Here is a 20,410-nt window from a genome sequence, read left to right as displayed (position 1 = left end):
TGTTGGTACTGAGCGGGAATATTATATCCATGAGATGTTTTCTTTTAAAAAAAAAAAAAAAGAAAAAGAAAAAAGGCAGTTGGACTCACTTTAGTATCTTTATTGTGTCTTTCCCTGCTAGTGTTGTGCTCTTCTAGCACCTGCTCCATAGCTTGCTGTGTACCCTGCAATGTGAGCCCCTGTTAGCATGGCCCCAGCACAGAAAGATCAATATAGTTATACTATTGCTATTCGATTCCCCCACCTACCTTAGAATTGGAAATAAGATCTTGTATACAGCTGTCAGTTTGTGGGGAGTGGGATCCACTTCTGAGAGAAGGAAGGGGTATTCTCTCCTTGTGATGTACGGAAATGGGGACCTATCACATAAGCAGAAGTATAGAAGAGCAGTTGTGGCAAGATTGCTCTACCAACAAGGAGAGCTGCTATTGTAGCTGTACTGTGAGACTCAGCACAGCATGTTTTGTTTTGTTTTTAAACTTGTTTTTGTAATTTAGCGGCTTTTTCTTCCCACAGGCCATTGAGCTAGATAATCTGATTATTTTTTTCTTCTCCAATTAGCTGATGGAGGCTCATGCCAGCAGAGAGAAAATAATCAAAAGCTGTATTGCTCAGACTTCCAATGTAGTAAAAACTCTTCGAGAAAAGAGGGAGAAGGCCCAGGATGACATAGCATTATTAAAGCAGCTCAGGCAAGAGCAGACAAAGGTGAGTGGTGGTACTTCCTGGAATTCATTCAGGGAGAAAGGAAGGGTTGGTGTTTCAGCTAACTGATTATTTCCATTGTGAAGATCTGTCATCCTGTACTGAATTTTAGCTCGTACAACTCAAGTTTGGCTACTTGTTGGCTTGGTTGGTGAGAGGGCTCCCTTCAGTCCACAAGACAGAACTGTGCACACTTTTAATCTATAATCTGTTATGACAACATGTAAAATAAACACAATTCATTCACCAAATCATAGACTACGGTCTTAACCAAATAACAGTCATTAACAGATAGTGAATGTCACTTAAAAAAGGAAAGAGAAGCAAACCTTTGTTAAAGATGTCCTGACAGGGCCTCATAACTAGGGCCCTACCAAATTCATGGTCCGTTTTGGTCAATTTCACAGTCACAGGATTTTAAAAATCATAAATTTCATAATTTCAGCTATTTAAATCTGACATTTCATGGTGTTGTAATTGTAGGGATCCTGACCCAAAAAGGAGCTGTGGGGAGGGGTCACAAGGTTATTGTAGGGGGGGTTGTGGTACTGCTACCCTTACTTCTGCGCTGCTGCTGGCGACGGCGCTGCCTTCAGAGCTGGGCAGCTGGAGAGTGGTGGCTGCTGGCTGGGAGTCCGGCTCTGAAGGCAGAGCCGCCACCAGCAGCAGCAGCGCAGAAGTAAGGATGGCATGGTGTAGTATTGTCACCCTTACTTCTGTGCTGCGCTGAGAGTTGCGCTCTCGGTCATCAGCCACCACTCTCCGGCCACCCAGCTCTGAAGGTAGCAGCGCAGAAGTAACAGTGGTATGGTATTGCCCCCCTTATTCTGAGCCTTCAGAGCTGGGTGCCTGGCCAACAGCTGCCACTCTTCAACTGCCCAGCTTTGAAGTCAGCGTAGAAGTAAGGGTGGAAATACTGTGACACCCCTCCCCCCAAAAAAACAACAACAAGAAACAAACAAAAAAAACAAAACCTTGCGACCCACCTGCAACTCCCTTTTGGGTCCGGACCCCCAGTTTGAGAAATGAAGTCTTCCCCCCTTGAAATCTCTATAGTATAGGGTAAAAGTACACAAAAGACTAGATTTCACATGGGGAGACCAGATTTCACGGTCTTTGTGATGCATTTTTCATGGCCGTGAATTTGGTAGGGTCCTACTCATAACCTTTCAAAACTTGTGCCTGCTGAAAATGAAGATCTTGGAGAATCAGGGAAATAAACACTAGCAAATATGGCAATACACAATTTAGTTAACATTCCAGAACCTCAACTCTGCCCCCTTGATCTCTGCCACAAGGGGTGCTTCAGAGAGGCGGCCCTACCAACCCCTCACTCAGTTTGTTAACAGGAGCTCAAACTATTGTTCTTAGTGAGGTCTGCCAACCTACGTCTAGGTCCCTGAGTCAATGGTGCTGCAAAAATACAGTGAGGATGGAAGTGTGTAAACAGGAGTGCTGATATTGGGGTTTGTGTGAGGTGTGAGAAATTGGCAGTTTTCATTAGGCTGGGTAGAGTAATGTTATATTCCTATTGCTATCACCCAAGGGGTAGAATTAAGGTGGTGTGTGGTATGGAAAGCATTACTATAACTGTACAATTCCTTCTTTTCTAATGTACTCCAAACAAAATAACACTTCCTGAATTTCGGAGGTGTCAGTTTGAAGGGTCTGCGGCACTGCCAGGCAATTGTAACTCCCCTTTAACCAAGTTTTTATTAATGTTCCTTGTTTTGTGAGGAGGTAGGGTAGTGGTGGGGTCATGATGGGAAGGCTTTGGGGCCACATATCACCACCTCTCAGGTACCGGCTGTGCCTTCCTTCAGGCACTTTATACAACCAGTAGTACTGGAGGGGCCACAGTGAGAAAAGGTTGTAGCTGATCAACTGTGAGGAACACATACACCAACTTGGAGGTTAAGCATAGGGAAGGGAAGGGGACCCCCAGAGTCCCTACTCCATTTCAGAGACTAGCATGGGGGGGAACAGGTTTTGCATACGTCTCTACAGCATATGAGGTTTACAGAGGAGTGAAGTGCCCTGTTGATCTCAATGGGTGTTCTCTTCCCCACTTGGCCCATCTCAGTGCTATGTGCCTGTGCCCTGCATGAGAGCATACCTTTCTCATTTCCCTACTCCGTTTTCAGCACAGTGTGCGTGTGGCATGCATTGAGTGTACCTATTAGTTCCTGATGCAGGCTGGATCTGTTGTTCGCAGTGGTGCCTGGCAGGAGTTCACTGAGCCTTGTTTGGCCCATAACTGATTTGTCTTGGCCAGGACTCTTACATTGACCTCACTCGTGTCCTTGTCAACGTGACAGCAAGTTCCTCCTATATTAGCCATACTGGCTTTCATATCCCAGCACAGTACTGCCACAACCTGCCAAACTATTCTAGGGCAGGACTTGGGCTGATGTGTAGATAGTGCTGGAGATACACTTCTGTGGTGTTGCACTTCCTCAAAATTCATACACCACCCATACTTCCAGAAGGAGTTCCATTGTGGCCCCAGACAGCAAGAAAGGAAGTGCTAATTGTTACACTCACAAATCTTCTGAGGAGAGGATTTGAATTCATGGTCCTTGTGTTAAAGGGCCAGCATCTGTTTCCCAAGCAACCAAATGTTACTCACTGTGCCATTGACAAAGGTGTTCCCTAGTAAACAATAGCTTGAAGAGGGGTGAATTGTCTGTAAACCTTTGTCTCTCTAAGGTAGATACTCTGTTACCAAAAGATGCTTGCCAGAACCTGGTGTACGCATCTGGAAAACCAGAATGCGAATATGATAACCAGTTTTGAAAACCAGTATTTCAAAGAAGTTATCGTTGAATAATTGATCTGAGGGACCGTCCGGTGATGCGATCCTCATTAAGACACAGCCATAACGTTTTCCCTGGCTGTGGGGGGGTGGGGAAGTTATAGGAATTGATAAATGTTAAAAGCAGCTTTTAGGGGTATACATATGTCAGAAACGCTTTGACCAAATCATCCCAAATTTGCACCACAAAAGTCTAGTCTAGGCCCCAATGGGGCCAGTTTTGAACCAAGCTGAATTTTGAAATACTGCTTATACATAAAATTTTGCTTCAGACTTTCTTCCTCCCTTTTAGGAAGCTCCCGCATGAATGCTGTTTTGTTGGTTGGACCTGCCATACATTGTACTCTTTAGAAAAGAATGAAAGTCAAATAAGTTCTGAATTATTAGGTTTTGAAGCTGGCTCTTGGCGCAGCACACTAAGGGTACATCAACACAGCAAAAAAACAAAAGCAACCCCTCACCCCTGCGTTATCCAGTATCAGAACCTGGGTCAACTGATGTGGGCTCACACTGCAGGGCTAAAAATAGAATCATAGATGTTCGGGCTCAGGCTGGAGCCTGGGTTCTGAGACCCTCCCCCCTCGGCGGGATTCACAGCCTGGGTTCCAGCTTGAGCCCAAATGTATACACTGCTATTTTTAGCCCTGCAATGCAAGCCCTGCGTGCTCGAGTTAGTTGATCCAGTCTCCAAGACTTGCTGCTGTGGGTTTGGTTTTTTCCCCCGCTGTGTAGGCATACCATAAATGAGCTCGGGGCAGTCCACTTATATAAGCTTTTTTTAAGACCAGGGGGGACCTTTGTGGTCGCATAGTTTGACCTCCTGCATAACACAGGGCATAGAACTTCCTTGAACTAAGTCCTGCTGATTTAAATAATACTGATTTAAAACACTTCCAGTAATGGGAAATCCACCACAGCCCTTGTTAAGTTGTTCCAGTGCTTAGTTGTCCTAAAAATGTGTGCCTTATTCCAAGTCTGAATTTATCTAGCTTCAATTTCTAACCACTGGATCTTGTTTTATCTTTGTCTGCTAGATTGAAGAGCCCTCTTATCAAATTTATGTTTACCATGTAGCTACTTGTAGATTGATCAAGTTATTCCTTAACTTTCTCTTTGATAAGCTAAATAGATTGAGCTCCCTGAGACATGTTTTTCAATCCTTAGATCATTTTCATGTCTCTTTTCTCAATCGTCTCCAAGTTTTCAAAATTCTTCTTGAAGTGTGGACACACTATTCCATTAGCAGTTGCATCAATGCAAAATAACAGAGATAATGTAATCTCCCTACTTCTTCTCAAGATGCCTCTGTTTTATACATCCAAGGATTACACTCGACCTCTTAGCAATGGTGACAAAATGCAGCTTATGTTCTTCTGGTTATCCACTATGACCTCCAAATCCTTCTCAGAGACACTGTTTCCCATGTTAAGAGTTCTCCATCCTGTAAGTATTGCTAGCAGTCTTTGTTCCTAGATATATAACTTCACATTTGGACCTACTGAAACACATTTTGTTTGATTGTGCCCAGATTACTAAGTGGTGCTGATTGCTCTGTGTCTGTGACCTGTGGTCCTATTTACCATTGCCCCAATTGTTGTGTCCTCTGCACACCATCATATAGATTTTGTTTTCTTCCTGGTCATTTGCTAGAAATGTTAAAAGTTTAGGACCAAGAACCAGTCCCTGCGGGACCCCGCTCAAAATGTATGTGCACGAATCTGTTTATAATTATGTTTTGAGGCTTATCAATTATTCAGGTTTTAATCCATTTAATGTATATTATGTTGATTTTGTAGCTTTCTAGTTTCTTAATCAAACTGTCTTGTAGCACCGAGTCAAATGCCTTACAGAAGTCTATTACATCAACACCATTATCATCCATACTTGTAATCTTATAATAAAAAGATATCAAGTTAGATTAATAGTCACTTTTCCATAAACCCATGTTGATTGGCATTAATTATAAACTGACTCCCATGTCAGACATTCCATTATTTTGCCTGGGGTCAATGTCAAGCTGTCAGGATTAAAATTACCCAGGTCATCCCAAGTACTCTTTTAAAATATTAACACATTAGCTTTCTTCCAGTTTTATGGAACTTCCCCAGTGTTTCAAAAATGTTGATTTTTAATAATTAGTAGTCCAAAGAACTCATTGGATAGCTCTTCTAAGACACTTGGATGCACTTCCTCCAAACTTGTTGACTTTAAACAAGTCTAGCTTTAGTAGTTGCTGTTTAACATCTTTAGTTAGTTTTTGATATCTCATGGCAATGAGGTCCACAGTTAATAATACATTATTTAAAGATTTTTCCTTTTATAATGGTTGCCTTTGTTTCACCGAATGTCTGGTTATTATTACGGTGGAGTTGTAGTGAAACCATAGTTAAGGTTGTGTGAGAGAATTGTGTTTAACAAGAAAAAAGAATTGTAAATGATTTACTCACGGGGGCGGGGAGGGAGAGTGTAGGAGAGTCCCTTCCATTTTCTTTGCAGTTAGAATTTGTAGGGAAATAAGCATCTTAAAATATTTTGGGAATAAAAACAGATGGGTTTGAATTTGGGTCCCTGATTTTTCACTGTTTCTCAAACACCTTTTGCAAAGAGTACATACGGAGACTGTACACTGTATTTCCAGTGTTGATTATTGTGTATCTGTGGGGTACACAAATATCACTTTCCTATATTTTTCATTTTGGAATTTCTATGAAAAGATTTTAATCAATAGCTGATTTGAGTGTCATCAATTTTGTATTAACTATGTATTAACTATGTATTAACAACTGTATTAACTATGACAGGTTTCAGAGTAACAGCCATGTTAGTCTGTATTCGCAAAAAGAAAAGGAGTACTTGTGGCACCTTAGAGACTAACCAATTTATTTGAGCATAAGCTTTTGTGAGCTACAGCTCACTTCATCGGATGCATACTGTGGAAACTGCAGAAGACATTATATACACAGAGACCATGAAACAATACCTCCTCCCACCCCACTCTCCTGCTTTTCCACAGTATGCATCCGATGAAGTGAGCTGTAGCTCACGAAAGCTTATGCTCAAATAAATTGGTTAGTCTCTAAGGTGCCACAAGTACTCCTTTTCTTTTTGCGTATTAACTTATAATGACTTTCTTTGCTAGGTAGCACTTTGTTCAAAAGAGCAAATCTGCCAGATTACAATGGTTGTATTTAATGTTGATGTTTTTCCATTGTCAAATGCTCAGTATAGCGGCTATGTTCACTACTGCAAAAAATGTAAGGCACTGTTTGCTTTTTATTTATCTCCAGTTTACGTAGTTTTTGAGTAACATAAGGGAATTCATATAGGAAAAACTTCATTTAAAGTTAATGTTCTGTTTTACTTGAGTAGCATTTCCTCAAATTCTGAAAAGCTAGTATATACACAGTCAGGGTCTACAATCGCGCTGTTGCTTTCTACAACAATATTTTACTTACTACTATCCTCCTTCCACATTAACATGCAAGGCTTTATAAACTGCCATGCAGCCTTAACTCCAGCATACCGTCAGAGTTTAAGGCCAGAAGGAACCACCAGATCATCTAGTCTGATTGCCTGTATATCACCGTCCACTAAACGTCATCCAGCAACCTCCATATTAAGCTCAACAACCAGAATAGATCAAAGTGTAGTACGAGCCTCAGAAGACTAAACTATTGTGTGCCACAGGCAGAGAACATGAAGGACCAGGGTGCACCAATGCCCAAGGCCTCTGCAGTGCAAAGTAATTAAGTAAGAAATACCAGATGATCCTAGCACATGATCCATGTCCCATGCTACAGAGGAAGGTGGGAGGGGAAAAAAACAAGCTCACTCGTCCTGGCCCTGAATATGGTAATCAATTAGAACCCTGAGCATGTGAGCAAGACCCACTGGCCAAGTACCTGAGAGAGAGGATTCCCTGGCTTACCCCTTCCAGTATTGTCAGACATGGTCATCTCTGATGCTTTATAGGAAGAACACCCAAATCTCCCAGAATACATTGGGGAGAAAAAATTCCCTTCCAGATCCCTTCAGTGGACTGGATGAAGCCCTGAAGCATGAGATCTTAATAACATAAGACGTGAACCTGAAGAGACATCCAGGGCTGCTGAGCCCAGTTCCACACCACCACACGCAAATCTATGATCTAATCCCACTCAAATTTATGAAGCCCTATCGTAAAACTAATTAAGTTGTTTTCCCCCACAACATCCATTGGGAGGCTGTTCCAGAACCTCACTCCTCTAATGGTTAGAAACAATCTAATTTCCAGCCTAAATTTTTGCATGACCAATTTATACCCATTTGTTCTTGTGCCAACTTTGTCCTTCAGCTTAAATAGCTCTTCATCCTCCTTGGTATATTTATACAGAGCAATCATAGCCCCTCTCAGCTTTTGTTTGTCTAGGTTGAGCAAGCCAAGCTCTTCCAGTCTCCTCTCATAAAATTGGCCCTTCATTCCCCTCGCCCACTCAATCATCTAAGTCAATCTGCCTGCTGACCACAGTGGAATGCCGCTTTTGGGCTTGGGAAACAAGCACTGAGTGGTGGGATCGAATCGTGATGCATGTCTGGGATGACGAGCAGTGGCTGCAGAATTTTCTCATGAAGAAAGCCACATTCATGGGACTGTGTGATGAGCTCACCCCAGCCCTGCAGCACAAGGACACAAGAATGAGAGCTGCCCTGTCACTGGAGAAGCACATGGCTATAGCAGTCTGGAGTAGCCAGCTTCCACGGTGCAACTGATCGGTTGCTAACCAGTTCGGAATGGGAAAGTCGACTGTTGAAGTCGTGTTGATGGAAGTGTGCAGGGCCATTAATCGCATCCTGTTTCCAAAGACCGTGACGCTGGGCAACGTGCATGAGATTGTAGATGGCTTTGCACAAATGGGCTTCCCTAACTGCGGAGGGGTGATAGATGGCATGCACATTCCAATTTTGCCACCAGGCCACCTAGCCACCAAGTACATTAATCGCAAGGGGTATTTCTCAATGTTTCTCCAGGCGCTTGTGGATCACTGTGGGCATTTCACGGACATTAACGCAGGCTGGTCCAGAAAGGTGCATGACGCACGCATCTTTCAGAACACTGGCCTGTTCAAGAAGCTGCAAGCAGGGACTTTCTTCCTGGACCAGAAGATCACCGTAGGGGAACTCGAAATGCCCATTGTGATCCTGGGAGACCCTGCCTACTTCTTAATGCCATGGCTCATGAAGCCATACATGGGGCAACTTGACAGCAGTAAGGAGCGGTTCAATAACAGGCTGAGCAAGTGCAAAATGACTGTGGAGTGTGCATTTGGCCGTTTAAATGCTCACTGGCGCTGCCTCTATGGGAAGCTTGACATGGCTGATGACAATATTTCTATGCTTATAGCCGCGTGCTGTACGCTCCGTAATGTGTGTGAAGGGAAGGGTGAAAGCTTCACTCAGGGCTGGACCACAGAGTCTCAGTGCCTAGAGGCTGAGTGTGAACAACCAGAGACCAGGGCTATTAGAGGGGCACAGTACGGGGCCATAAGGATCAGGGATGCCTTGAGGCAGCAATTTGAAGCTGAAAGTCTCTAATATTTGTTGCTATGCTCGGGATTGCAGTGCTTGTAATACTAGGAGGTGCTTGATGCATGTGATGCAAGAAGGGGCCTTAACATTATTGTATGTTGCTTTGCAGTGCTATTTTTGCTTTCACTTAATAGAATAAAGATTGCTTTCAAACAAACAATTCTTTTATTAAAAGACAACAACTGGAGGAGGAGTCAAACAAAAAAGTCAGCAGGGAGGGGAAGGAGGTATGGGGGAAGAAAAGCTCTCAAGAGGAGGAGGGGTCCCAGGACAGCTACAGATTTGTGTATGTCCAGGGATCATACCCAATCTTCTCCTTTGGAGTACAATGCACCCAGTGCTGTACTTCAGCTGGGCCAAACTGCAGATGGATGGGTGTTGAGTGCAGTGGGTAGTAGGAGCCCACACTGCTGGACTGTGAGGAGGGAGGAGTGGAATGCTGTGGGTAGAGAGTGGAGCCAGGGGGACAGTGTGTGTGTGTGTTGGGGGGGGGGTGCGTGGGAAAGAGCTTTGTGACAGCGGCTGCAGGGGAGGGCGGGTGCGGAGCTGCTCAGTTTGAAAGAGCTAGTCTCGCCTGGAGCGTGTCCACTTGGCGCTCCGTAACTGTTAGGAGCCGCTCTGTGGCTTCTTTCTTGTTTGCCGCATTCTCCTTTCAGTCCTTTTCTCGCTGTCCTACCACTCCTTCAATTCCTGTTTCTCGGTGGCCAAGTACGTTATAACCTCACGCAGAAAGTCCTCCTTAGTTCTTCATAATTTCTGTCCCCATACTTTCCACAGGAGGTGATCATTCTGGAAGATATCTCACAGCTGAGGGTGAGCAGGGAATCAAGGGAGGGTCTTCTCCAAGCCTGTGGCTTCCGCCCTGGCGCCTATGCGGCTAGCCCGTGTGCAGCAATGGTGTCCTGGTCATGGCCCCTTTCTATCCTGCATCATCTAATCTGTCCATAGGTAACATAATTCCTATGGCTGGAGCACAGCTGGACTGCACAGCTTCCTCTCCTCAAATGCCGATGAGGTCCAGCAGCTCGGCATTGCTCCAAGCGGGGGATCGCCTGGTGCGTGGAGCAGGCACATCCACCTGGAAAGATGTGCTGAGACCACTGCACGCATCACCGAGCAAAGAAGAAGGGCACCTTCAAATTTGCAAAGGAACGTATAGGGTGGGGCTGATGGTTGGTCAGCCAAGAGCAGGGCAGTAGAGTTCAAACTGATGGCCAGAGAGCTCTGTAATTGCCATGGTGTGTACACTGGCACCACAGCGCTGTAGCCCCAGTGCAGAAAGCTCTACGCCTCTCATCGAGGTGTTTGGTTTTTTTAATAGCGCTGTAAGTGCGCTGAAACTGCTCACTAAGGGGCTTGGTAGTGTGTACACCTCAGGAGTTTAGTGCACAGAAACTTGCCAGTGTAGATAGGGCCTAAGAGTCTGCTCTGTGCATTCCTACAAAACTGTTTCAATGTTTGAAATAAAACACTGTGCTTGATGTTTTAAAAAAAAAAAAAACCCAAACACCATTGTTAATGTTGCTATTGATAGTTAATCTCATTCTCTGAGGCAGAAATGTAGCAGCCTGCCTGCTAGTAACATTGTTAATGTTCCTATTGTTAGTTAACTGTCCCCATTCTCACTCAGTCCCGAGGAGTGTGAAACCTGTAAATGTTTTAAGGCTCCTTTACGTTGCCAGAATGGAAAGGAGCCTTATTGTAAATGATAGGGAATCCTCAGCTAGGAAGATATATGTGCTTTCTCAGTTTTTTTTTTTCCTGTGCCAAAGTGGCACAATGTGATTTAGATTACAGCTCAGGATTTATTTTACTTACCCATTTAAAAAAAAGACTTGGAGGGCAAATAAAACATTTATTAAGCGGTCAATAAAATGTCAGGACAATTAGAACCAAGTACTTCCCAAAGTACCCAGCCAGGTCCAGATGAAGTTACCAAAGGCAAAGGGATGTGAACGGCCTTCACATCATGCATCAAAAATGGTTACACCAGTTTCTCACGCTCGAGAATTCCTACAAAAAACTGTATTCGGATGGGGACAACTTATTTTGCACATCCTGCAATGTTGTTCTCAATTATGACTGATGGTCTGTAATTGTGGATCATTCTGCATTTTTAAAAAAACCCACATTTTTGACAAATATGCAGAATTTAAAAATCTTGTGTGCAGAATTTTTAATTTTTTGGTGCAGAATTCCCCCGGGGTAAACTCTGCACTGGAGCTGTGCCATTTTGAATTTTCCCCTCCTTGAAAGTGCATGAGCAGAATTGTACACTGTATTCCAGATGGAGTCTTAAAAGTGCCTTGTACAGTGGGACCAATACTTCTCTCTGGAAATACATTACCTCATACATCCTAAGATCATATTTGCCTTTTTCACAGTTGCATCAACTTGGTGACTCAGTCATCCTGTATCAGTAACACACTTAGCTTTCTTGTATCCTCTGTTGCTTTCAGCTGATGAGCTCACAGCCTGTAGCAGAAATTCTTATTGTTAGTTCCTAAGTGAGTGGCTGTACACTTTGCACTATTGAATTTCATCCCAATTCGATTACTTCAGACCTCAGGGTCATCCGATTCTTGTATAATATTCCAATTCCCCACTGTATTGACACTGCCTTCATTTGGTGTTATCGGCAGAGTTCATTAGGACACTCCTACTTTTTGTTCCAGCAACATTAATAAAAATATTAAATGAGTTTGCTCCCAAAACTAATTCTTGCAGAACTCCACTAATAATCTCTCTCCAGCCTTGATAGTTTGCTTGTCAGCACAACCTGCTGTCTTTTGCCCTTTTACAAGTTTCTTATTGGGCTCTTGCGCACCTTTTAATTTAATTTATTTCCCATATGACACCACATCAAATACTTTCTTAAAGTCCAACTATATTAGATCTACTACATTTCCCTTATCTAAAACATCAATAATCTTCTCAAAGTAAGATACTGGGGTAGTAGTCTGCCATGTGCTACCTTCGGTAATTCCATGTTGCATTACAGCCCATTTTCCATATACTGCGATGCATTTAGTAATCCTTTCCTTCAGAATTTATTCTGAAACCGTACATACTATTAAGGTCAGGCTAAGAGGTCTGTAGTTGCCTGGATAACTTTTTTCCCCTTTCTGAAATATAGGCTGGCTATTCTCTGCTCATAAAGTACTGATCCTAAATTGATAGATTTATTAAAAATCCTGGGTATTGGACCAGCGATCTCATCTGCCAGTTCTTTCAGTATTCAGGGATGGAAATTATTCACCCTCCCAATTTGAGCAAATTAAGATCTAAGTCTTTCGCCTGCCATGTGGTAATCTTTGCTTCTCTACGCAGTTCCATCAGCCATCCTGCCTTCATGTCTGTGTTCTGTACTTTCACTTTTATTGAAAATTGAGGCAAAGTATTCATTTAGTTTTAGGGCAATACTTAGATTATCTTTTATCTCTACCCCAGCCATACTGCATAGTGGCCCTTCCTCATCCTTCATTTCCTCTTTTTATTGTATAACTACAAACTAGAGAGATAAAAGTTTAACCGGTTAACCAATAAGCATCGGTCTTATTAGTTTCGGTTAACGATTAAACTCCGCTGCCGCATAGGGCAGCAGAACCCTACGTAAAATGTGCAGCACCCCCCGCACCCGTAGTTCCCTGTTTATGTGAACTCCTTAATGGTTAACCATTTAATGGATAGAATTTTAATAGGTTACACAGTTACTATTTATAAACCCTGTTTACATCCCTACTACAAACCTCTTACTGTTAATTTCCTTTGCAAGGTCTAGCTCAGCTTGTTTTAACAATTCTAAATTTATTCCTACGTTTTTCTGACCTCCAAGGCATATAGTTGTCTTTGATTGCTCCCTTTTTCCTTTCCCTGTATGTTCTGTGTTTATTCCTAATATTCTTTTTGCGGTGGTAATTCAAGTTAGGTGTGGAGCTCTTTCTTACAAGTGTATTCCCTTACATGGGTTTGTAAATTCCCAGATAGATTTTGTACCTTTTGACTTAAAGAAATTCCAAGTGTTCTGAGTGCTAGTCCTTGAGCACTTCGGTCCCATTGACTTCTTGAATTAATTCCCTTAATTACCCTTTTGAAACCAAAAATCCTAGTAGCCAACCTTGTTTAGATTCATTCCACTTAATTTAAACTGAACCAGTTTGTGATCACTCAATCCAAGGTTATTTCCTATGACCAGCTCCTATATAATATCCTCACTACTTAACAAAACCAAGTCTAAAATTGAATGACTTTTTGTTGGTTCAGTGACCATTTAGTGAAGAAATCTGTTGTTCTCTATGATGTCCAGATACACAGGTATAACTGGGCTGTATCATTATGAGTAGCATTTATTCTCCAGTATAAGGACACGTTAAAAGTATAACTCTTTTTGAGGTGCGTCCCTTGGAATTTTCTTTCAACTGAATGGGTCCTCTGGTCTATATGGTTGGTGATTTAGTGCACGGCAGGCTAGTGCACTGTAGATTTACAGCCTGGCTTGCTGTAAACTAAATCACATAGACAAGTCCTGTTTCACAGATAAGGCTACTCAGTAGTTTATCAAGCTTTGCAGGTGTACAGTATGGTGTAGATGGAGGATAGTAATAGATATAGGTACTCAAACTGTAAGCACAAACCTGGAAACTCTTTACTGATAAAGACTACAGGTGTGTACCTCATATTGAATAAAATGTTTAACTGTCTTAACTCTCTTAACCGTAGTTCCTTGAGATGATTGCCTGTATGAATTCATACTTTAGACAATTCCCTCAATTTTCGAGCTAGCATTGTCATTTGTGGCTGTACATTTGTACTCACAGCCTTATGTTTGAGCCCAATGGTATCAAAGGGAATGAAAGTGCAAATTTGTCACTCATTTCCTTCTGAAAAATACAATGCACAGCCTGAATAGTCCCTCAGAAACTCTGTGGCCTTGCCTAGGTTAGTATTTCAAATAGGGCTGTCAAGCGATTAACTGAGATTAATCACGGAATTAATCTCAGTTAAACAATAGAATACCAATTGAAATTTATTAAATATTTTGGATGTTTTTCTACATTTTCAAATATATTGATTTCAATTACAAACAGAATCCAAAGTGTTCAGTGCTCACTTTATTTTTATTTTTTATTACAAATATTTGCACTTTAAAAAACAAGAGAATTCTACAGAAAAATACTATGTACAAAAACCCCCTGCATTCAAAAACAAAACAATGTAAAACTGTGGAGCCTACAATTCCACTCAGAACTAAGACAAACAAGTTTGTTTACATTTACGGGAGATAATGGTGCCTGCTTCTTGTTTACAGTGTTACCTGAAAGTAAGAACAGGCATTCGCATGGCACTGTTGTAGCTGGTGTCGCAAGATATTTACCTGCCAGATGCGCTAAAGGTTCATATGCCCCTTCATGCTTCGACCACCATTCCAGAGGGTGTGCACCCATGCTGATGAAGGGTTCTGCTCGATAACAATCCAGAGCAATCCCGACCGACGCATGTTCATTTTCATCATCTGAGTCATATGCCACCAGCAGAAGGTTGTTTTTTGTTTGTTTGGTGGTTCGGATTCTGTAGTTTCTGCATTGGAGTGTTGATTTTTTAAGACTTCTGAAAGCATTCTTCCACACCCCATCCTGATCAGATTTTGGAAGGCACTTCAGATTCTTAAACCTTGGGTTGAGTGCTGTATCTATCTTGAGAAATCTCACATTGGTGCCGCCTTTGCATTTTGTCAAATCTGCAGTGAAAGTGTTCTTAAAACAAACCACATGGGTGGGTCATCATCCAAGACTAGTATAAGATGAAATATGTGGCAGAATGCAGGTAAAACAGAGCAGAAGACTACAATTCTCCCCCAAGGAGTCCAGTCATAAATTTAATTTTTAATGAGCATCATCAGCATGGAAGCATGCCCTCTGGAATGGTGGTCAAAGCATGAAGGGGCATATGAATGTTTAGCATATCTGGCACGTAAATACCTTGCAATGCCAGCTACAAAAGTGCCATGAGATTCCTGTTTTCGCTTTCAGGTGACATTGTAAACAAGAAGCAGGCAGCATGATCTCCTATAAATGTAAACAAACTTGTTTGTCTTAGGTCTGAGTAGAATTGTAGGCTCCAAAGTTTTACATAGTTTTGTTTTGCAGTGCAGTTATTTAACAAAAAAAATCTACATTTGTAAGTTGCTCTTTCATGATAAAAGAAAAGGAGTACTTGTGGCACCTTAGAGACTAACCAATTTATTTGAGCATGAGCTTTCGTGAGCTACAGCTCACTTCATCAGATGTTTACCGTGGAAACTGCAGCAGACTTTATATACACACAGAAATCATGAAACAATACCTCCTCCCACCCCACTGTCCTGCTGGTAATAGCTTATCTAAAGTGATCATCAGGTTGGGCCATTTCCAGCACAAATCCAGGTTTTCTCACCCTCCACCCCCCCACACAAATTCACTCTCCTGCTGGTGCTAGCCCATCCAAAGTGACAACTCTTTACATAATCAAGTCGGGCTATTTCCTGCATAGATCAAGGTTTTCTCACATCCCCCCCACCCCCATACACACACAAACTCACTCTCCTGACCAGCAGGAGAGTGAGTTTGTGTGTGTATGGGGGTGGGGGGGATGTGAGAAAACCTTGATCTATGCAGGAAATAGCCCGACTTGATTATGTAAAGAGTTGTCACTTTGGATGGGCTAGCACCAGCAGGAGAGTGAATTTGTGTGGGGGGGTGGAGGGTGAGAAAACCTGGATTTGTGCTGGAAATGGCCCACCTGTTGATCACTTTAGATAAGCTATTACCAGCAGGACAGTGGGGTGGGAGGAGGTATTGTTTCATGATTTCTGTGTGTATATAAAGTCTGCTGCAGTTTCCACGGTAAACATCTGATGAAGTGAGCTGTAGCTCACGAAAGCTCATGCTCAAATAAATTGGTTAGTCTCTAAGGTGCCACAAGTACTCCTTTTCTTTTTGCGAATACAGACTAACACGGCTGTTCCTCTGAAACCTTTCATGATAAAGATATTGCACTACAGTACTTGTATGAGGTGAATTGAAAAATACTATTTCTTGTCATTTTCACAGTGCAAATATTTGTAATAAACTAATGTAAAGTGAGTACTGTACACTTTGTGTTCTGTAAAAAGAAAAGGAGGACTTGTGGCACCTTAGAGACTAACAAATTTATTTGAGCATAAGCTTTTGTGAGCTACAGCTCACTTCATCGGATGCATTCAGTGGAAAATACACTGGGGAGATTCATATACATAGAGAATATGAAACAATGGGTGTTACCATATACACTGTAACGAGAGTGATCACTTAAGGTGAGCTATTACCAGCAGGAAAGTGGAGGTGAGGGGGAAAACTTTTGTAGTAATAATCAAGGTGGGCTATTTCCAGCAGTTGATAAGAACGTCTGAGGAACGGTGGGGGGGGGGGGGAATAAACATGGGGAAATAGTTTTACTTTGTGTAATGACCCATCCACTCCCAGTCTCTATTCAAGCCTAAGTTAATTGTATCCAGTTTGCAAATTCATTCCAATTCAGCAGTCTGTCGTTGGAGAGACTAAACTATCTAAACTACTAAATGCCACAAGGGGCCACAACAATGGTTCCCGTAACCCACCCAACAATATTGTTAATCTGTCCAGCTATACTCTTAGGCCAGCAGAAGAATCTGTCCTATCTCGGGGCCTCTCCTTCTGCCCCTCCACCCCCATGAACATGATACAGTTCTGTGGTGACCTAGAATCCTATTTTCAACATCTCTGACTCAAGGAATATTTCCAGCACACCTCTGAACAACATACTAACCCACAGAGACCTTCCTACCAAGACTAGAAAAAGGAGGATTCTGGGTGGACTCTTCCTGAAGGGCGAAACAACAGATTGGACTTCTACATAGAGTGCACAGGCTGAAGTTGTGGAAAAGCAGGGTCACTTGCCCCATAACCTCAGCCGTGCAGAACACAATGCCATCCACAGCCTCAGAAACAACTCTTACATCATAATCAAAAAGGCTGACAAAGGAGGTGCTGTTGTCATCATGAATAGGTTGGAATATGAACAAGAGGCTGCTAGGCAGCTCTCCAACACCACTTTCTACAAGCCATTACCCTCTGATCCCACTACGGTTTACCAAAAGAAACTACAGAATTTGCTCGAGAAACTCCCTGAAAAAGCACAAGAACAAATCTGCACAGATGCACCCCTGGAACTCCGACTTGGGGTATTCTATCTGCTACCCAAGATCCATAAACCTGGAAATCCTGGGCCCCCCATCATCTCAGGCATTGGCACCCTGACAGCAGGATTGTCTGGCTATGTAGACTCCCTCCGCAGGCCCTACGCTACCAGCACTGCCAGCTATCTTTGAGACACCACTGACTTCCTGAAGAAACTACAATCCGTCAGTGATCTTCCTGAAAACACCATCGTGGCCACTATGGATGTAGAAGCCCTTTACACCAACATTCCACACAAAGATGGACTACAAGCCGTCAGGAACAGTATCCCCAATAATGTCACGGCTAACCTGGTGGCTGAACTTTGTGACTTTGTCCTCACCCATAACTATTACACATTTGGGGACAATGTATACCTTCAAATCAGCGGCACTGCTTTGGGTACCCGCATGGCCTCACAGTGTGCCAACATTTTTATGGCTGACTTAGAACAACGCTTCCTCAGCTTTCGTCCCCTAATGCCGCTACTCTACTTGCGCTACATTGATGACATCTTCATCATCTGGACCCATGGAAAAGAAGTCCTTAAGGAATTCCACCATGGTTTCAACAGTTTCCATCCCACCATCAACCTCAGCCTGGACCAGTCCACACAAGAGATTGCTGGACACTACAGTGCTAATAAGCAATGGTCACATAAACACACCCTATACCGGAAACCTACTGACCGCTATACTTACCTACATGCCTCCAGCTTTCATCCAGACCATACCATACGATCCATTGTTTACAGCCAAGTTCTAAGGTACAACTGCATTTGCTCCAGTCACTCAGACAGAGACAAACACCTACAAGATCTCTATCAAGCATTCTTACAACTACAATACCCACCTACTGAAGTGAAGAAACAGATTGACAGAGCCAGAAGAGTACCCAGAAGTCACCTACTACAGGAGATGCCCAACAAAGAAAATAACAGAACGCCACTAGCTATCACCTTCAGCCCCCAACTAAAACCTCTCCAACGCGTCATCAAGGATCTACAACCTATCCTGAAGGACGACCCATCACTCTCACAGATCTTGGGAGACAGGCCAGTGCTTGCTTACAGAGAGCCCCCCAACCTGAAGCAAATACTCACCAGGCACCACACACCACACAACAGAACCACTAACCCAGGAACCTATCCTTGCAACAAAGCCCGTTGCCAACTGTGTCCACATATCTATTCAGGGGCACCATCATAGGGCCTAATCACATCAGCCACACTATCAGAGGCTCATTCACCTGCACATCTACCAATGTGATATATGCCATCATGTGCCAGCAATGTCCCTCTGCCATGTACATTGGTCAAACTGGACGGTCTCTACGTAAAAGAATAAATGAACATAAATCAGATGTCAAGAATTATAACATTCATAAACCAGTCGGAGAACACTTCAATATCTTTGGTCACTCAATTACAGAGGTAAAGATAATTACTCCAAAAAGCAGCTTTCACTCAATTTAAAAATAATCACACTTCTGTGAAAATGCTATGCCTGCTATTGGTTTCATTACACAAAGTGTTTATTCCCCCACCCCCACCGTTCCTCAGAGGTTCTTGTCAACTGCTGGAAATGGCCCACCTTGATTATCACTACAAAAGGTCCCGCCCCACCCCCACTCTCCTGCTGGTAATAGCTCACCTTAAGTGATCACTCTGGTTACAGTGTGTATGGTATCATATCATAGAATCATAGAATATCAGGGTTGGAAGGGACCCCAGAAGGTCATCTAGTCCAACCCCCTGCTCGAAGCAGGACCAATTCCCAGTTAAATCATCCCAGCCAGGGCTTTGTCAAGCCTGACCTTAAAAACCTTTAAGGAAGGAGATTCTACCACCTCCCTAGGTTACGCATTCCAGTGTTTCACCACCCTCTTAGTGAAAAAGTTTTTCCTAATATCCAATCTAAACCTCCCCCACTGCAACTTGAGACCATTACTCCTCGTTCTATCATCTGCTACCATTGAGAACAGTCTAGAGCCATCCTCTTTGGAACCCCCTTTCAGCTAGTTGAAAGCAGCTATCAAATCACCCCTCATTCTTTTCTGCAGACTAAACAATCCCAGCTCCCTCAGCCTCTCCTCATAAGTCATGTGTTCTAGACCCCTAATCATTTTTGTTGCCCTTCGCTGGACTCTCTCCAATTTATCCACATCCTTCTTGTAGTGTGGGGCCCAAAACTGGACACAGTACTCCAGATGAGGCCTCACCAATGTCGAATAGAGGGGAACGATCACGTCCCTCGATCTGCTCGCTATGCCCCTACTTATACATCCCAAAATGCCATTGGCCTTCTTGGCAACAAGGGCACACTGCTGACTCATATCCAGCTTCTCGTCCACTGTCACCCCTAGGTCCTTTTCCGCAGAACTGCTGCCTAGCCATTCGGCCCCTAGTCTGTAGCGGTGCATTGGATTCTTCCGTCCTAAGTGCAGGACCCTGCACTTATCCTTATTGAACCTCATCAGATTTCTTTTGGCCCAATCCTCCAATTTGTCTAGGTCCCTCTGTATCCTATCCCTGCCCTCCAGCGTATCTACCACTCCTCCCAGTTTAGTATCATCCGCAAATTTGCTGAGAGTGCAATCTACACCATCCTCCAGATCATTTATGAAGATATTGAACAAAACCGGCCCCAGGACCGACCCCTGGGGCACTCCACTTGACACCAGCTGCCAACTAGACATGGAGCCATTGATCACTACCCGTTGAGCCCGACAATCTAGCCAGCTTTCTACCCACCTTATAGTGCATTCATCCAGCCCGTACTTCCTTAACTTGCTGACAAGAATACTGTGGGAGACCGTGTCAAAAGCTTTGCTAAAGTCAAGAAACAATACATCCACTGCTTTCCATTCATCCACAGAACCAGTAATCTCATCATAGAAGGCGATTAGATTAGTCAGGCATGACCTTCCCTTGGTGAATCCATGCTGGCTGTTCCTGATCACTTTCCTCTAATGCAAGTGCTTCAGGATTGATTCTTTGAGGACCTGCTCCATGATTTTTCCGGGGACTGAGGTGAGGCTGACTGGCCTGTAGTTCCCAGGATCCTCCTTCTTCCGAATGGGTAACACCCATTGT

At 43.2% G+C, this 20,410-nt stretch overlaps 1 protein-coding gene across 9 annotated transcripts in view; it reads left to right on the top strand.

The window, feature by feature from the left end:
- MIX23 (mitochondrial matrix import factor 23) overlaps positions 1-20,410 on the top strand; it is a 62,831-nt gene that overhangs the window by 5,441 nt on the left and 36,980 nt on the right. For 4 of the 9 annotated variants that reach the window (XR_012154808.2, XM_073310773.1, XM_073310789.2 and 1 more), the window contains exons 3-4: positions 562-708; positions 4,820-4,963. Coding sequence is in view for 7 of the 9 variants with exons in the window: in XM_073310773.1 (XP_073166874.1) it covers positions 562-708; positions 4,820-4,963 (291 nt within the window). In the remaining 2 variants the exon portion in view is untranslated. The remainder of the gene's footprint in view (positions 1-561; positions 709-4,819; positions 4,964-20,410) is intronic. The other 5 variants (XR_012154809.2, XM_073310797.1, XM_073310833.2 and 2 more) reach the window with 2 other exon arrangements.

This window comes from Lepidochelys kempii, chromosome 1 (assembly GCF_965140285.1).
Source record: "Lepidochelys kempii isolate rLepKem1 chromosome 1, rLepKem1.hap1, whole genome shotgun sequence".
Lineage (NCBI taxonomy): Eukaryota > Metazoa > Chordata > Testudines > Cheloniidae > Lepidochelys > Lepidochelys kempii.
Note: the sequence above shows the minus strand (reverse complement) of the source record. Positions and strands in the feature narration are given on the sequence as shown.